This window comes from Carcharhinus amblyrhynchos, chromosome 15 (genome assembly GCF_965287045.1).
Source record: "Carcharhinus amblyrhynchos chromosome 15, sCarAmb.v2.hapA, whole genome shotgun sequence".
Taxonomy (NCBI): Eukaryota; Metazoa; Chordata; class Chondrichthyes; order Carcharhiniformes; family Carcharhinidae; genus Carcharhinus; species Carcharhinus amblyrhynchos.
The window spans coordinates 67,464,422-67,482,506 of NC_137338.1; the positions used below are offsets into that span (position 1 = coordinate 67,464,422).

The 18,085-nt window shown below is 47.5% G+C and overlaps 1 protein-coding gene across 2 annotated transcripts in view; it reads right to left on the reverse strand.

Annotated features, from left to right (window-relative positions):
* Nucleotides 1-18,085, reverse strand: part of LOC145353390 (MAP7 domain-containing protein 2-like) — a 141,068-nt gene that overhangs the window by 21,391 nt on the left and 101,592 nt on the right. For both annotated transcript variants that reach the window (XM_080204118.1, XM_080204120.1), the window contains 4 exons: nt 13,359-13,483; nt 11,429-11,715; nt 10,523-10,661; nt 6,855-7,047 (listed from right to left, as the gene is read on the reverse strand). In XM_080204118.1, coding sequence (XP_080060244.1) covers nt 6,855-7,047; nt 10,523-10,661; nt 11,429-11,715; nt 13,359-13,483 — 744 coding nt within the window. The remainder of the gene's footprint in view (nt 1-6,854; nt 7,048-10,522; nt 10,662-11,428; nt 11,716-13,358; nt 13,484-18,085) is intronic.

An 18,085-nucleotide genomic window follows, 5' to 3' on the forward strand; every position in this document is an offset into this window, starting at 1 on the left:
GAAGCAGCGAGTTAGAATTTTACATGGGTTTAACAGATTAAATTATATGGATAGATTGCCTGAACTTGGCTTCTATTTTGTTGAGTTTAGAAGATGACTTAATTGAGGTGGTTTGAATTTCTAACAGAGATTAAGTTTCTAATTGGGGCGGCACGGTGGCACAGTGGTTAGCACTGCTGCCTCACAGCGCCAGGGACTCGGGTTCGATTCCTGGCTTGGGTCACTGTCTGTGTGGAGTTTGCACATTCTCCCCGTGTCTGCGTGGGTTTCCTCCGGGTGCTCCGGTTTCTTCCCACAGTCCAAAGGTGTGTGGGTTAGGTTGATTGGCCAGGCTAAATTGATCCTAGAGTCAGGAGGATTAGTGGGATAAATACGTGGGGATACGGGAATAGGGCTGGTTGGGATTGTGGTTGGTGCAGACTCGATGGGCCAAATGGCCTCCTTCTGCACTGTAGGGACTCTATGATTCTTCTGAACTCCAGCGAATATAATCCTATTCAATCTCTCCTCATATGTCAGACCCACCATCCCAGGAATCAGTCTGATAAACCTTACTCCACTCCCTCTACAGCAAGAACATCCCTCCTCCAATGAGGAGACCAAAACTGCTTACAATACTCCAGGTATGGTCTCATCAAAGTCCTATACAAATGCAGCAAGATGTCCCTGCTCCTGTACTCAAATCCTCTCACTGTGAAGGCCATTTGCCTTTTTTTGCTGCCTGCTGCACCTAATGTTTACCTTCAGTGACTGGCGTACAAGGATACCCAGGTCTCACTGCACATTCCTCTCTCCTAATAAATGGCAACTCAACTCGTAATCTTCGAGTACACCGTCAACGACTGTTGGACGAAGACACCCAGCTTTTGTTGCACACTGCCCTGTTATTTGTAGCCATCCATTTAATAACAAGATGAAATGCCTGAATGAGGATTACTGTGCATGTATGTGACTGTGCAGAGTGTGGACAATAAGGCCGATGAGTTGCAGACACAGATAGCCACATGGAAACACGATGTTGTTGTGAAAACGGAGAACTGGGTCAAGAACTGGGTATTATATATTCCTGGGTATCAAAGATGTTCAGGAAAGATAGGGAAGGAAAGAAAGGAGGAGGGGTTGGAGTATTGATTAAGGAGAACATTACAGTACTGAAGAGGGATTCCCGTCCCCAGAGGTCGAGAGCAGAATCTATTTAGCTGGAGCTAAGAAACAATGGCAAAACCATCCCATCGCCTGGTGTAATCAATGGGCCACGAATTCATGGGAAAGATTTTAGGGATAAATTTGCAAGTAAATTACAGAGCGACGCTGGAATTATGAAGTAGTTATAATCAGGAACTTTCATTTCCCAAATAAAGATTGGGATAGTATTTGCATAAAAGACAGAGCAGGGAAAGAGTTTCTCAAGTTTGTTCAGAATATTCTGCAGCAGGATGAAGAAGGAGACACTGCTAGACCTGGTTCCTGGGAATGAGGTGTTCCAAATGGATCAAGCGTCTGTTGAAGAAGATTTAGAGAACAGTGACCATTGTGTCATGAGGGTTAGATTGGATATGAAAAAAGACAAGGGACAATCCAGAATGCAAAGAATTAACTGGGGGAGGACCAAATTGACAAGCAAAACTCAAATGGAGTAATAGACTATCTTTAAAGGGGAGACAATTCAGGAAGGGACAGTTCAAGAACAGATAGTTCAGATAGAGTTCCACGAGGGGAACATTTTTCACACCTTTCCGCCTGCAAACCTCAGGGAAATGGTGAGGTCAGATGAAACCTAGAAACAAAGAACAGTACAGCAAAGTACAGGCCCTTCGGCCCTCAATGTTGTGCCAAGCTATGTCCGAACCCAAGCTGTCCCACGCTCTATCATTCTGGTAAATGAGATGAGATCATCTGCATTTCATTTGATGGCGGGACAAGTAATTCTAGAAAAACAAATTCTCTTGATGGTGGTGTGGGACGAACACTGCTGGCGTCTTGTTTGCGGGACTGCTTCATCAGAGACTTTGTCTATCCAGCTGATACCACGGATGCTTTATAAACACTGGAGGAGGAAGCTAATGAGTCTTTTCTCTTGGTAGGTGTGAGTTGTCCAGGCTTCACTGCCATAGAGCAACATGCCAAAGATACTGGCCTTGTAAGTTAAACCCATTGTTCTGTTGGTCAGTTTGGTGGCTTTTCCATACCTATTTTGTTAGTTGGCCAAAGTTGGTGGTTCCCTTCCCAATGGATGCACTCAGCTCTTTGTCAAGAGAAAATCTGTGTGTCACCCCAGATCCAAGGTCACAGAGTTTGGTGGCTGCTTCCGGGGATGTGTGAGCTCCAAAGGCTCACAGATCATCTATCCTAGATCTACTATCGCATTCCCCCCTCACCATCAGCATCAATAAAACTACAGTTATGTCAGAAGATGTTGTGCCTCCACCTCTGAGAAGGAAAGGGAGGACAAACAAATGCAGAGTTCCCTGGATGATGAAAGAGATAGAGAGAACAATAAGTGGGATGCAAAAGAATTTGGTCCTTGGGGCCCAGATATTTCCAGTCGATATTAACAACTTGGATACAGGGATAGAAGACTCTGTACCCAGATTTGCAGAAGACACAGAAATAGACGGACAGTAAGTTGCAATGAAGAAATAGGAATCTTATAAATGGATACAGAGAAGTTAGGAGAGTGGACCAAAAGATGGCAAAGCGGATTTAATGTGGATAAATGTGAAATCATGTATTTTGATCGGAAAAACGGGAAGGCCACTTATTATCTAACCGGGGAGAGACTTCACGGTGCAGAGGGATCTGGGTGTCCTTGTTCATGAGTCACAGAAAAGTAGTATGCAGGTACAGCAGATAATAAAGAATGTGAATGGAATGTTGGCATTTATGGCTAAAGGAATAGAATATAAAGGGAAGGAAGTATTGTTGCAACAATACAAGGCGTTACTGAGATCACACCTGAAGTATTGTGCACAGTTTTTGTCCCCTTATTTAAGGAAAGATATAGTGGCACTGGAGGAAGTTCAGAGGAGGTTCACTAGATTGATTCCAGAGATGGGGTGGCACGGTGGCACAGTGGTTAGCACTGCTGCCTCACAGCACCAGGGACCCAGGTTCGATTCCAGCCTCAGGGGTGACTGTCTGTGTGGAGTTTGCACATTCTCCCTGTGTCTGCGTGTGTTTCCTCCAGGTGATCGGTTTCCCCCCAAAGTCCAAAGGTATACGGGTTAGGTGCATTGGCCATGCTAAATTACCCCTAGTGTCAGGGGGACTGGCAGGGTAAATGTGTGGGGTTGCGGGAATAGGGCCTGGATGGGATTGTGGTCAGTGCAGAGTTGATGGGCCAAATGGACTCCTTCTGCACTGTAGGATTCTATGAAGATGAGGGATTTTCCGTATTGAGAGAGATTGAACAGTTTAGGCCTTCAGTCTCTGAAATTTAGAAGAATGAGGGGAGATCAAATTGAGGTAAGATGATAAAAGGTATGGATAAAGTAGATGTGGAGCGGATGCTTCCTCTGTGGGGCACTGTAGGACGAGAGGTCATAGTCTGAGAATAGGGATAGGAAATTTAACATAGAGCTGAGGAGAAACTACTTCTCCCAAAGGGTTGTGAATCTGTGGAATTCACCACCCCAGAGTGCGGTGGATGCTGGGACAGTGAGTAAATTTAAGGAGGAGTTAGACAGATTTTTAATTGGTGATGAGTTGAAGGCTTATGGGGAGAAGGCAGGAAAATGGGGATGAGGAGCATATCAGCTGTGATCGAATGGCAGAGCGGACTCGATGGGCCGAATGGCCTAATTCTGTTTCTATATTTTACGAGCTTATGAAGTAGAAAAAGCACACAGATGACATTTGTCAGGTGGATAATACAATTGAGAACCTAGCTGAATGTAAGACCATAAGAAATAGGAACAGCAGTAGGCCATTCAGCCCTTCAGCCTGCCCCACCATTTAATAAAATCATGGCTGATCTAACACTCATTTAGAACATAGAACACTACAGCACAAACAGGCCCTTCGGCCCACAAGTTGCGCCGATCACTTCCATACCTACCAAGCCATAGAACTATCTGTAACTCCCAATCCCATTAAATCCCATGTACTCATCCAGAAGTCTCTCAAAAGACCCCAGCGAGTTCGCCTCTACCACCACCGACAGCAGCCGATTCCACTCACTCACCACCCTCTGAGTGAAAAACTTTCCACTTTCGTGTCTTCACTCTGTAACCCTTAATTCACTTACCGATAAGAATTGATCTCAGCCTTGAGGAATGTTCAAAAACCCAACCTTCACAGCCTCCTGGAGTAAGAATTTTAAAGATTCACCACTCTTTGAGAGAAGAAATTCTTCCTCAAATCTGTCTTAAATGAGCACCTCCTTATTCTGCGACTATGTCCTCTGACCCTACACTCTGGCATGGTGGCACAGTGGTTAGCACTGCTGCCTCACAGCGCAAGGAAGCTGGGTTCAATTCCGGCCTTGGGTGACTGTCTGTGTGGAGTTTGCACATTCTCCCCATATCTATGTGGGTTTTCTCCCACAGGCCTAGGATGTGTAGGTTTGGTGGATTAACCATGCTAAATTGCCCCTTAGGGAGATGGTTTAAAGCCTGATTGGGATTGTTGTTAGTTCAGGTTTGAGGGGACCAAACACCTCTCCCTGCATTGTAGGGATTCAATGATTAGGAACATCCTCCCAACATTTACCCTAGCTCCAAGGATCTTATTTTTCAATGATATCGCTTCTCATTCTTCTGAACTCCAGGGAGTACAAACTCAACCTGTTTAATCTTTCCTCATGTAGCAGTCTCTCCATACCTGGGATCATCCTAGTAAACCTCCTCTGTATGGCCTCCAACAATAATATAGAGTATGGAAAGTTCACAGGGAAAGTGAAGTAAGAGAGGCAAAGAGAGATGAAAAGAGACTGGCGGGTAAAACAGAAGGGAATCCAAAAGTCTTCTGCAGGCGTAACTAGTCAAAGGCGAGTAAAATTCGGACTAAAAGGGATTTACACATGGAGGCCAGGGTCAGGGCTGAGGTACTAAATGAATACTTTGCATCTATCTTTACCAAATATTATCTTTACCAAAGCTCGCTGTCAGGGCAGGATATCTGATAGAGGTAAAAGTGGGAAAGGTCTTGGGAAGGGCGGTGCCAAACAGCACCGGAAAGTTCTCCGCGATAATATTCAGGGAATAACTAAACCTGCCATCTGTCGGCTCGCTCAGTGTGGGGGCGTTAAGCGCACTTCAGCCCTCATCTATGAAGAAAACCTCAGAGTCCTGAAGATTTTCTTGGCGAACGATCATTCGGAACTCGGTTACCTACAGCGAACACTCCAGACGCAAGGCCCGTTACTGCCATGGATGTTGTGTCTGCCCTGAAACGCCAAGGACGAACCCTCTACGGTTTTGGTGGTTGAAAACTTAAGGGAAAATATTTCACTGGAAATGCTCTTTTAAGAGCCATGAGGGAAAAAAAAAGGAAGAAAATGCTGCCCAGGTCGTGGTGGAAGAGGAAGTATTCGAGACACAATGAGTTAAAAATTGAGAAGGACGATGTATTAGAGAGACTGCCTGTACTTCAATCTCCAGGACTGGATGAAATGTGTACATCTGAAGGAAGTAAGAGTAGAAATTGTGGGGTGGTATTGACCATAATTTTTCAGTCTTCCATACAGAATTGCAAATATTCCAGCTTTGTTTAAGAAAAGGTGTTAGGATAAACTCAGCAATCGCAGTTTAATCTCAGCGATGGGGAAAGCTTTTAGAAATAATGATTTTGGGTAAAATATTTGAGCTGACGGAAACCAGGTTTAGTTATTCCCTGAATATTATCGCGGAGAACTTTCCGGTGCCGTTTGGCACTGCCCTTCCCAAGACCTTTCCCACCTTTACCTCTACCAGACATCCCGCCCTGACAGCGAGCTTAATACTTGGTAAAGATAGATGCAAAGTATTCATTTAGTACCTCAGCCCTGCCCCTTGTCTCCATGTGTAAATCCCTCTTAGCCCGAATTTTACTCACCTTTGACTAGTTACGCCTGCAGAAGACTTTTGGATTCCCTTCTGTTTTATCTGCCAGTCTCTTTTCATCTCTCTTTGCCTCTCTTATTTCACTTTCCCTGTGAACTTTCCATCTCTATATTATCGTTGAGTTAATTAAGGAAAAGCACCATGGATTTTTAAAGGACAGATTGTATTTAACTAACTTGCTGGGGTTGATGAGGTAACAGAACAAGTCGGGATTCTACGACAATGGAGCTTTTTGTGATATCAAACTCTGATAAGATTCTAGGTTCAACTCCCTGGGTTAATCTTCCTCAAAATTACATGTTCCAAACCTCAAAATTCACAGGTAACATCCCACTGATTATTAAGTTGTTGTACTGCAAGATGAAAGTGCTCACCTAACCGTTGCCAGGATTAATGCAGCAGAGGTGGCAAGGTGGTATTGTCAGTGGACTAACAATCCAGAGACCCACAGTTATGCTCTGGGTTCGAATCCCACCAAGGCAGACGGTGACATATGAATTCAGTAAAGATCAGGAATTAAAAGTCCTTGAAACCATTGGTGTAAAAACCCAATCCATTTCACTAATGCCCTTTAGGGGAGGAAATCTGCTGTCTTTGCCTGGTCTCTGGTTGACTCTCCACTGCTCTCTGAAATGGCCTGACAAGCCACTCAGTTCAAGGGCAACTAGGGATGGGTAGCACATATTGGCCCAGCCAGCGAAACCCTCATCTCATAAATGAATGAAAAAAAACAAATTTCCCATTATCATAACAGAACCTTAGGAAGGACGACATTCATAAATGTTGGAAAAAGCATCACTTCACACCACCAACCTGCTGTTCCAGTCTAGCCAAGAGTTCTTTCTCCTGCTGTTCTCTGAGGATTCTCTCCTCCTCCGCCTTCCTCTGGCGTTCCAGCTCCTGTTCCAGCTCCTGCTGTCTCCGCTCTTCTTCAAGCCGGCGGGCCTCTTCTTCGCGACGTGCTTTCTCCTCAGCCTCCTTTCTTTGTAACTCCTCCCTCAGTTTCCTTCAACAAGCCAAGCAGATAAACTCAAGAGCCATCATCAGCACCTTCCCTCGCAGCAACTGAGTACAAACAAATGCCTCAGATGATAAAGGTGAGGCCAGAGACCAGGCTACCTGACAAAAATGGTCAACGGCCTTGGGCAGACAAGGGAGGGGAAGCGATCCTCATTTGAGAAAACGCCTTCAGAAAGTGAACACAGTAACTCTGGAGTAATCCTACTGTATCTTATTGCTTAAGCTGCTAATGGAATGTGTGTGGACAATCGCAAATACAATCCCTCTGTGGCATGGAGTCTTTTAGCTTTGGTCTGCTTTTGTGAGGAAGGGTGTTCTTGCTCTCGAGGGAGTGTAACGAAGGTTTACCTGGCTGATTCCAGGGATGGTGGGACTGATACATGAGGAGGGATTGACTAGGTTAGGATTATTTTCACTGGAGTTCAGATGAATGAGGGGGGGGATCCCATAGACACTTACAAAATTCTAACAGGTCTAAACAGGATAGATGCAGGGAAGATATTCCTGATGGTGAGGAGCCCAGAATCAGAGTCACAGTCTGAGGATTCGGGGTAGACCATTTAGGATGGAGTTGAGGAGATATTTCTTCACCCAAAGCGTGGTGAGCCTTTGGAATTCATTACCACAGGGAGTAGTTGAAGCTCGAAGGGCCAAATGGCCTCCACCTGAGCCTATGTTTCTACGAGTCGCAGTCACATGAAGACAAATGACGTTGTGTAACAGGATTTTCACAGTAACTTCAATGCAGTGTTAATGTAAGCCTACTTGTGACACTAATAAATAAAGCTTAAGCTTTGGTCACTTACTGTTTCAAACTTGGTTTGAGGAAAATAATGCCCGTTGTGAAATATTTATCAGTTAATTGAATTGAGAAATTTTCGATTGTTCTGCTCTTTATTTTGTTTCAAGTCTGTGTTGTCGGACAGAAACCGAGAGCAGTATTCTGGGTCAAAGTCCCTGTATGGGGATCACATGGGATTCCTGACCCCACACTATCAGGAGCAGAGGGGGGATGAGACTGAGGGGGGACTGTGAGAGAGGGGGGGGCTGTGAGAGAGGGGGGGCTGTGAGAGAGGGGGGGCTGTGAGAGAGGGGGGGCTGTGAGAGAGGGGGGGCTGTGAGAGAGGGGGGGCTGTGAGAGAGGGGGGGCTGTGAGGGGGGGGGGCTGTGAGAGAGGGGGGGGGCTGTGAGAGAGGGGGGGGGCTGTGAGAGAGGGGGGGGCTGTGAGAGAGGGGGGGCTGTGAGAGACGGGGGGCTGTGAGAGAGGGGGGGCTGTGAGAGAGGGGGGGCTGTGAGAGAGGGGGGGCTGTGAGAGAGGGGGGGCTGTGAGAGAGGGGGGGCTGTGAGAGAGGGGGGGCTGTGAGAGGGGGGCTGTGAGAGGGGGGGCTGTGAGGGGGGGGGGACTGTGAGGGGGGGGGCTGTGAGAGGGGGGGGAGCTGTGAGCGGGGGGGCTGTGAGAGAGGGGGGGCTGTGAGAGAGGGGGGGGCTGTGAGGGGGTGGCTGTGAGGGGGGTGGCTGTGAGGGGGGGGGCTGTGAGAGAGGGGGGGCTGTGAGAGAGGGGGGGCTGTGAGAGAGGGGGGGCTGTGAGAGAGGGGGGGCTGTGAGAGAGGGGGGGCTGTGAGAGAGGGGGGGGCTGTGAGAGAGGGGGGGGCTGTGAGGGGGTGGCTGTGAGGGGGGGGGCTGTGAGGGGGGGGGCTGTGAGAGAGGGGGGGCTGTGAGAGAGGGGGGCTGTGAGAGAGGGGGGGCTGTGAGAGAGGGGGGGCTGTGAGAGAGGGGGGGCTGTGAGAGAGGGGGGGCTGTGAGAGAGGGGGGGCTGTGAGAGAGGGGGGGCTGTGAGAGAGGGGGGGGCTGTGAGAGAGGGGGGGGCTGTGAGAGAGGGGGGGGCTGTGAGAGAGGGGGGGGCTGTGAGAGAGGGGGGCTGTGAGGAGGGGGGCTGTGAGGGGGGGGGCTGTGAGGGGGGGGGCTGTGAGAGAGGGGGGGCTGTGAGAGAGGGGGGCTGTGAGGGGGGGGGCTGTGAGAGAGGGGGGGCTGTGAGAGAGGGGGGGCTGTGAGAGAGGGGGGGCTGTGAGAGGGGGGGGGCTGTGAGAGAGTGGGGGGCGCTGTGAGAGAGGGGGAGCTGTGAGGGGGGGGGCTGTGAGAGAGGGGGGGCTGTGAGAGAGTGGGGGGCGCTGTGAGAGAGGGGGGAGCTGTGAGGGGGGGGCTGTGAGAGAGAGGGGGGGCTGTGAGAGAGGGGGGGGGCTGTGAGAGAGGGGGGGGGCTGTGAGAGGGGGGGGGGGCTGTGTGAGAGGGGGGGGGCTGTGAGAGAGGGGGGGGCGCTGTGAGAGAGGGGGAGCTGTGAGGGGGGGGGCTGTGAGAGAGGGGGGGCTGTGAGAGAGTGGGGGGCGCTGTGAGAGAGGGGGGAGCTGTGAGGGGGGGGCTGTGAGAGAGAGGGGGGGCTGTGAGAGAGGGGGGGGGCTGTGAGAGAGGGGGGGGGCTGTGAGAGGGGGGGGGGCTGTGTGAGAGGGGGGGGGCTGTGAGAGAGGGGGGGGGCTGTGAGAGAGGGGGGGGGCTGTGAGAGAGGGGGGGGGCTGTGAGAGAGGGGGGGGGCTGTGAGAGAGGGGGGGGGCTGTGAGAGAGGGGGGGGCTGTGAGAGAGGGGGGGCTGTGAGAGAGGGGGGGGCTGTGAGAGAGGGGGGGGCTGTGAGAGAGGGGGGGGCTGTGAGAGAGGGGGGGGCTGTGAGAGAGGGGGGGCTGTGAGAGAGGGGGGGGCTGTGAGAGAGGGGGGGCTGTGAGAGAGGGGGGGGCTGTGAGAGAGGGGGGGGCTGTGAGAGAGGGGGGGGCTGTGAGAGAGGGGGGGGCTGTGAGAGAGGGGGGGGCTGTGAGAGAGGGGGGGGCTGTGAGAGAGGGGGGGGCTGTGAGAGAGGGGGGGGCTGTGAGAGAGGGGGGGGCTGTGAGAGAGGGGGGGCTGTGAGAGAGGGGGGGGCTGTGAGAGGGGGGGGGCTGTGAGAGAGGGGGGGCTGTGAGAGAGGGGGGGGCTGTGAGAGAGGGGGGGGCTGTGAGAGAGGGGGGGGACTGTGAGAGAGGGGGGGGCTGTGAGGGGGGGGCTGTGAGAGAGGGGGGGCTGTGAGAGAGGGGGGGGCTGTGAGAGAGGGGGGTCTGTGAGAGAGGGGGGGAGCTGTGAGAGAGAGGGGGGGGCTGTGAGAGAGGGGGGGGCTGTGAGAGAGGGGGGGGGGCTGTGAGAGAGGGGGGGGCTGTGAGACAGAGATGAGAAGAGAGAGAGCGGGAGAGGGAAAGCACCTGGGGCCATTTTACTGTATTACTCCCAGAAATATAAATATTGTTAAAAACAGAGAGCAAAGAATCAGGATAGAATGGATAAATCCACTTGCTGGACATTACAGATGGGAAGGAGCGAAGCCATGGAGGGATGTGAAAAGATGGATGAGAATTTTGAAATCTGACTTTTTAAATGCAGCACATTACCTTTCAGCTTCCTCCTGCTCCAGCCTCTCCTTCTCCTCAATCTCCTTCTGCAGGCGTGCAAGTCTTCGTCTTTCTGCTAGAAGTTTTGCTGCTTCCTCTGGGTTAGTTGTTCCTGCCATTGTCTTAGTGCTGGATGTGTCTGATAGAGAAATGTGGAGAGGTGTGTCAGCATGCACACACATGCGCACATCTGCACGTACATATACATCCACACAGACACATAGACACACACAAAATACACACACAGACATATGTGTGTGTGTGCATGCACACAAATACACACATGCTCAGACACACGTGCACGCATAGATGTGCACATATGCAGACATGCACACAAATCCACACATGCACGGACACATATATGCATACATGCAGATGTACGCATATGCGCACCTGTGCTTCTGTGTATGCATACATGCAGATGTATGCACACGCATACACAGAAGCACAGGTGCACATAAACACACATGTGCATGCACATACGCACATGCACATAGAAATACACACCCATACACACACACAGACATGCATGAATGCATGCAGGCACATACATGTAGATGCACTCACACATGCACACACAAACGCACAGACACACACAGATTCCCATTTCTAAATGCCCTCCATTCTAGAGGCCTTTAAGAATCAGTTTAACAGTGGGTTTCCTCCGGGTGCTCCAGTTTCCTCCCACAGTCTGAAAGACATGCGCCACAGTGAGGCCACAAAGGGAATTTCACAGTAACTTCATTGCAGCGTTAACGTAAGCCTTACTTGTGACGAAGAAGTAAACTTTATTTTAGCTATTATCTCTGTATGTGGGCTGTGCCAAGTTTGTGTTTGACAATGTTCCTGCCCTGGGATCTTTTACTGCATTAAGGGTGCTATATAAATGCAAGTTGTTGTAATCACCTTCACCCACAACTGCTTTCTTCCTTTCATGTTCTTTGACCGGGGTTGTGGCTGGAGTCTCCCGCTCTGCTACCTCTGGTGATTTAATGTCACCTCCTGCAGCCTCCTCCGATTTCTGCCGTGCCGGCTCCCCCTGCTCTCTGTTCTTTTTTTTACTCCCGGCACTTCCTGCGATGTTATTAGAAGATGGTCGTCTTCTCATGGGGGAGGACTTGCCGCTGGAAGTGGGAGATGTTGGGAATTCTTTGCCTGAGCTGGGAGAACGGGTTCGAATCTTTGAACTGGCCCTGAAGAATGATAAACAAAAAGTCCACACAGCTTTAAACATACGGAATATATTTTGACAAACGGTTCTGTCCTTACTATTTTATCCATTTATGAAATATTTTACAAAATGTAAAATTTAGCACGTAATTTTCAGTTCGATATGAGCCTACATCTCCAGAAATTATGTTGTTTTTGAAAAATTGGAAGGCCATTAAATTATTTTGAACATGCCCTGAGTTTTATTTTAAAGGCTCCACATTCACTACTTTCACTGTAAGCTGCTTTTTTTAAAGAAATCACATGACTTCTGCTCTATGACCAGCAAGACACCTAGTGGGATAAGACTTGTCTTGTTTACTTGAGTTAACATCAAAAAAACTGCTGTTGTCTGGCCTTAGACTCCTGCTGATTAGCTAAAAACACTTGGCCTGGGAGAAGTTCTGTCTGAACACCTTATTTTACCCTCAGTGTGTTTCTTGGGAGCAAGGAATGAAAGAAAGACGACTGCTTCCCATATTGCCTGTAGAGCAGAGTGGAGTGTTCCCCTCCAGCCAGAATATTCTCAGCATAAATTGTCTGTATAGCAAGCCAACAAAGATGCAACAAGTGAGAGTTAACAAGATACCAAAGATCAATCTGAAAGAACTTCCAGTGTAACCAGCACTCTGTCAGATCAACCGTGTCAAGACCTTTTCAAACTTTATCCTTTTTATAATGTCCCCTTACGCCAGTCTCTGCTGAGATCTTATTTGTATTCATGAAAGCTATATTAGATTTTATTTTCATCTTCATGTGATTACTGAGCTGTTCCCATGGTAGATTGTTATACAATTGAATTCCATTTCAAGCCTGAAAGTAACATACTCTAATCACAGATAATTCTTAAGCTTAAACTTAAAAAAAGTCATCTACATAGGTATGAGAGGATAACTGGCCATGGTCAATCAGAGAAATAGATTGAAGCTATAGATGTAAATAAATAGTGGGAGACATTTAAAGAAGAATTCAAAATGTTGAACAAAAATACATCCCACTGAAGAATAAGGACTCAGCAGGTTGACCCATATCTCACTCAGGAAGTTAAGGATAGTATTAGATTATAATGTTTTATAAAGGCTTATAATGTTACAAAGAATTGTAGCAAGTCTGAGGATTGGACATGTTCTAGAAAGCAAAGGGTCACCAAAACGTTGATAACAGAATGAAAGCAAACCAGCCAGGAATATAAAAACAGACTTAAAGAACTTTTGCTTGTACATAAAAAGGAAGAGAGTAGCTAAAGTAAATATTAGTCCCTTAGAAGCAGAGACAGAAGAAATTAGCATGGAGAATGAAGAAATGATGGAGATGTTGAACACATATTTTGTGTCTGTCTTCACAGTGGAAGACACAAATTACATGTCAGAAACAGAATGTCACACCGGGGATAATGAAAGCAGGGAAATTAAGATCAGCGGAGAAAAGGTATTAGAGAAACATAAGAGAACATATTAAAGAAACATAAAATCAGTCACAAACATTCTGAATGGTGAAACAAGCTCTATAAGCTGAATGGTCTGCTCCTGCTCCTCTCTCATGTTCAAATCCATAAACTACTGACTTGGAATGCTACTGCTGAACCATGTCACATTGTGATCACAGGCTGAGAAACATTGTGACTCACTTCACTGCAGGCGAAGATGACCTTTTGGACATGTTTGCTGGAGATTGAGATCTTCGGAGTGTCGACGTCACACTTGACACAGGCCCAGGAGATGCCTGCCTCTTTTCTTTTTTCACTTTCTCTGTCTGAGAGGAAAAGTTTTTGTTTATACATAGAATCCCAAATGTGTTAAACCATGAGCAAAACCCCAAATACAAGGTTGAACATGTACACACTGCAGTCATTTACTGAAACTTAGTCCAAAAGTTCAAACGTGGATTTAGATTTGGACCACGGCAGAGAATCTGCTGGGAATTTCAAACACTTTCACTCCAATTGTCTTACTCTTGGCATAAGTTTAAAAATATGTTTTGTTCTGGTGATGAATTGAGAATTAGAATCAAAGCAAGGGTCATGAGTGAAGAGGGATTTACAGTGTTGAAATGGCGATGTGGGCTTGTTGGGCCAAAGGGCCTGTTTCCCGTGCTGGGTTGTTCTTTGTTCAGACTAGAAATTTGATTAAGGAAAGGTATGTTATGTTTCACACCTTGGAGATACACAGAGATGACACACAAGGTTTCGACGGCTGCACAGAGGTCTATTTACAATTCTTCTAAAGCGTCTGCTCTCTCACACTCACCAGCTTCTGAGTTCAGTTTCTCTTTCACAGCAACCATGCCTAAATTTTCAAAATACTGCTGCTTCCATTACTTTTGGATTCTGGGGAAAACAATTAACTGCTTCTAAATGAAAAGAATTATGTACCTAAACGCAGTTATCAATAAACATGAGAATGGAGTCATCCCGTCTTCAAACTGGATTGACCACTGCACAGAAACAATATCAGGATACGGGCCAATCTTACCTGGTACTGGGACATGGGGCAATGAGAACATGTGTAGATCATGTGTGAGATACCGGTCAAAGAACAAGCAATTATTGATTTAATTCAGCCCCTTGATCAAAGTGTCAGCTTTTATATTTCCGTTTTAACTGACCATTTGCAACACAGGCTACTGAAAACCCATTGCGCAGCAACAATACAAAAGCAAAGTCCTGCAGAAATCTGATAAACGGGAAATGCTAGAAATATTCAGCAGCTCTGGCAGAATCTGTGGAGAGAGAAACAGAATTCAGGTTTCAGGTCCATGTGAGCGCTTCTGCATTATCTGCTTTTAATAATGTAGTAGCGATCTCCTTCCACTCGATGGTACAATTATAAAGTCAGGAATAGAATTTGTGGATGGTTTGGGGGTGCTGAAAATCCTGGTGTGCCAATCTCAGGACACCATTCCCAGCGCTGGCCATTTTGGGAGAGGAGGGTTTGCAGCCTGGAAAAGCCACTTACCCCCCCCATCGGGTAGACAAGAAATCGGCTCTGTTGACCTCCTGTTAAAGATAAACCACGGAGGTGGCATGCAAAGTTCCAATTGTTCTTCAGTTTGCCAATGTGACAGGGGGGCAAATCAAATGCCTGGAGGCAGGCGCCCAGTGGCAGGTTCAGATGCCAAAGCTGCCAACAGGCCTACAGGCCCATCCTACCTACCTGGGTGCCAAAGCCATCCCCCATATAGTGGCATATAGTTGTATTTTTTCCTGTATTAATTAGTAAGTGCCTGAGAGACACCTTCTTGTTGCAATGTCTTCCCAGTCATTTATCTTGCTCTACAGTTGATTTCTACTCTGAAGTTGGAAGGTAGAAATTTCTGGAATGCCACCGGTGCCATGTGCTAGAGAGAGTCGGATTAGGAAGATTAAGCAGATGAATGCGTGACTTGGGAGCTGGTGCAGGGGACAGGGATTTAGATTTGTGGATCATTGGGATCTCCTTTGGGAAGGAGTGTCCTGTTTGAGAGGGATGGTTTACAACTGAACTGGAGGTGGACCAATATCCTGGGGGGGGGGGTAGATTTGCTAGAGACACTCGGGAGGGTTTAAACTAGCTTGGCGGGGGGGGAGGTTGGGACCCAAAGCAGTCGGGAGACAGAAGAGAAGGTTGAGGACAGCACGGAAGTTAAAGAAAGCACATTAAATAGTAAAGGCAGTGGTACTAGACAGGTCAAACAAGAGGAGGGCAGACAGCAAGGTAAGTCTAAATTAAACTGCAGTTATTTCAATGCTTGAGGCCTGACAGGCAAGGCAGATGAACACAGGGACTGGGATTATATAGCGATTACTGAAACATGGCTAAGGGAGGGACAGGACTGGCAGCTCCATGTTCCAGGGTACAGATGTTATAGGAAGGTTCCGTTTTTGATTAGGGAGAATAACCCAGCAGTACCGAGAGGGGATATTTCTGAGGATTCACCCCCTGAATTTATATGGGTAGAAGTAAAACTAAAAAGGGGGAGGTCACTTTAATAAGACTGTGAAAGGCATTTCGAGGGCAATCTGCCTACTGAGGTAATCTGGGCTGAAGTTAGAAATAGGAAAGGATCAGTCACATTGTTAGGAGTTTTCTATAGGCCCCCAAATAGTAATAGTGATGTAGAAGAGGAAATGGCAAAGCAGATTATGGATCGGTGTGGAGGTCACAGGGTAGTTATCATGGGTGATTTTAACTTTCCAAATATTGATTGGAACCTTTATAGCTCGAATAGTTCAGATGGGACACTTTTTGTACAGTGTGCGCAGGAGAGTTTCCTGACACAATATGTGGATAAGCCAACAAGAGGTGGGGCCACATTGGACTTGGTACTGGGTAATGAACCGGACCAAGTGTTAGATTTGTTTGTGGGAGAGCACTTTGGAGATAGGGACCACAATTCGGTGTCCTTCATTATTGCAATGGAGAAGGATAGGGTCACACGACAGGGCAAGGTTTATAATTGGGGCAGGGGTAATTATGATGCAATTAGGCAAGAATTAGGGAGCGTAAGATGGGAGCAGAAACTGTCAGGTTTTGGGCACAAATGAAAAGTGAAGCTTTTTCAAGGAACAAATACTGCGTGTCCTTGAGAGATATGTCCCTGACAAGCAGGGAGGAAATGGCTGAGTGAGGGAACCATAGTTCACAAAGGTAGTTGAATGCCTTGTTAAAAAGAAAAAGTGTATGTAAGGATGAAAAAAACAAGGTTGAGTTGGGTCGCTTGAGTGTTACAAGGTAGCTAGGAATCAGTTAAAGAAAGTGCTTAGGAGAGCTCGGAGGGGGCATGAGAAGTCCTTGGCGGGTCGGATAAAAGAAAACCCCAAGGCTTTTTACTCTTACGTGAGAAATAAAGGAATGACCAGGGTGAGGTTAGGGCCAGTCAAGGATAGTAGTGGGAACTTGTGCATGGAGTCAGAAGAGATAGGTGAGGCGCTGAATGAATACTTCTCTTCGGTGTTCACGATGGAGAGAGGCCATGTTTTTGAGGATGAGTGTGTGATACAGGCTGATTGGATGGAGGAGGTAGATGTTCTGAGGGAAGGTGAATTAGCAATTTTGAAAAACCTGAAGGTGGATAAGTCCCCTGGGCCAGATGGGATACATCCTAGGATACTTTGGGAGGCAAGGGATGAGACTGCAGAGCCTTTAGCTTTGATCTTTGGGTCCTTACTGTTATTGGTGAGACCACATTTGGAATATTGTGTTCAGTTCTGGTCATCTCACTGTCCTCATGGGGATAGTGCCAGAGGACTGCTGAGTGGCAAATGTTGTTCCTCTCTTCAAGAAAGGAAATAGGAATGACCCTGGTAATTATAGGCCAGTTAGTCTTACTTCGGTGGTCGGTAAGTTAATGGAAAGGGTCCTGAGAGATAGGATTTATGATCATTTGGAAAGATGCAGTTTAATTCAGGATAATCAGCACGGTTTTGTGAGGGGTAAGTCCTGCCTCACAAATTTGATTGAATTCTTTGAGGAGGTAACTAAGTGTGCAGATGAAGGTAGAGCAGTTGATGTCGTATACATGGATTTTAGTAAGGCGTTTGATAAGGTTCCCCATGGTAGGCTGATGAAGAAGATAAGGAGGTGTGGGACAGAAGGAAATTTGGCCAATTGGATAAGTAACTGGCTGTATCATAGAAGACAGAGGGTGGTGCTGGAGGGAAAATTTTCAGACTGGAGGCCAGTTACCAGCGGTGTACCACAGGGGTCAGTGCTGGGTCCTCTGCTTTTTGTGATTTTTATCAATGACTTGGAAGAAGGGGCTGAAGGGTGCATTAGTAAATTTGCTGATGACACCAAGATTGGTGGAGTAGTGAATGAGGTGGAGGGCTCTTGCAGGCTGCAAAGAGACATTGATAGGATGCAGAGCTGGGCTGAAAAGTGGCAGATGGAGTTTAACCCTGATAAGTGTGAGATGATTCATTTTGCTAGGACAAACTTGAATGCAGATTACAGGGTCAATGGCAGGGTTCTGAGGAATGTGGAGGAACAGAGAGATCTTGGGGTTCATATCCACAGATCTCTGAAGGTTGCCACTCAAGTGGATAGAGCTGTGAAGAAGGCTTATAGTGTGTTAGTGTTTATTAGCAGGGGGTTTGAGTATGAGCCGTGGGGTTATGCTGCAACTATACTGGACGTTGGTGAGACCACATTTGGGATATTGTGTTCAGTTCAGGTCACCTCACTATAAGAAGGATGAGGAAGCATTGGAAAGAGTGCAGAGGAGATTTACCAGGATGCTGCCCCGTTTGGAAGGTAGGCCTTATGAGAAAAGGTTGAGGGAGCTGGGGCTTTTCTCTTTAGAAAGGAGGAGGATGAGAAGCGACTTAATAGAGGTTTATAAGTTGATGAGGGGGATTGATAGAGTGGACGTGCAGAG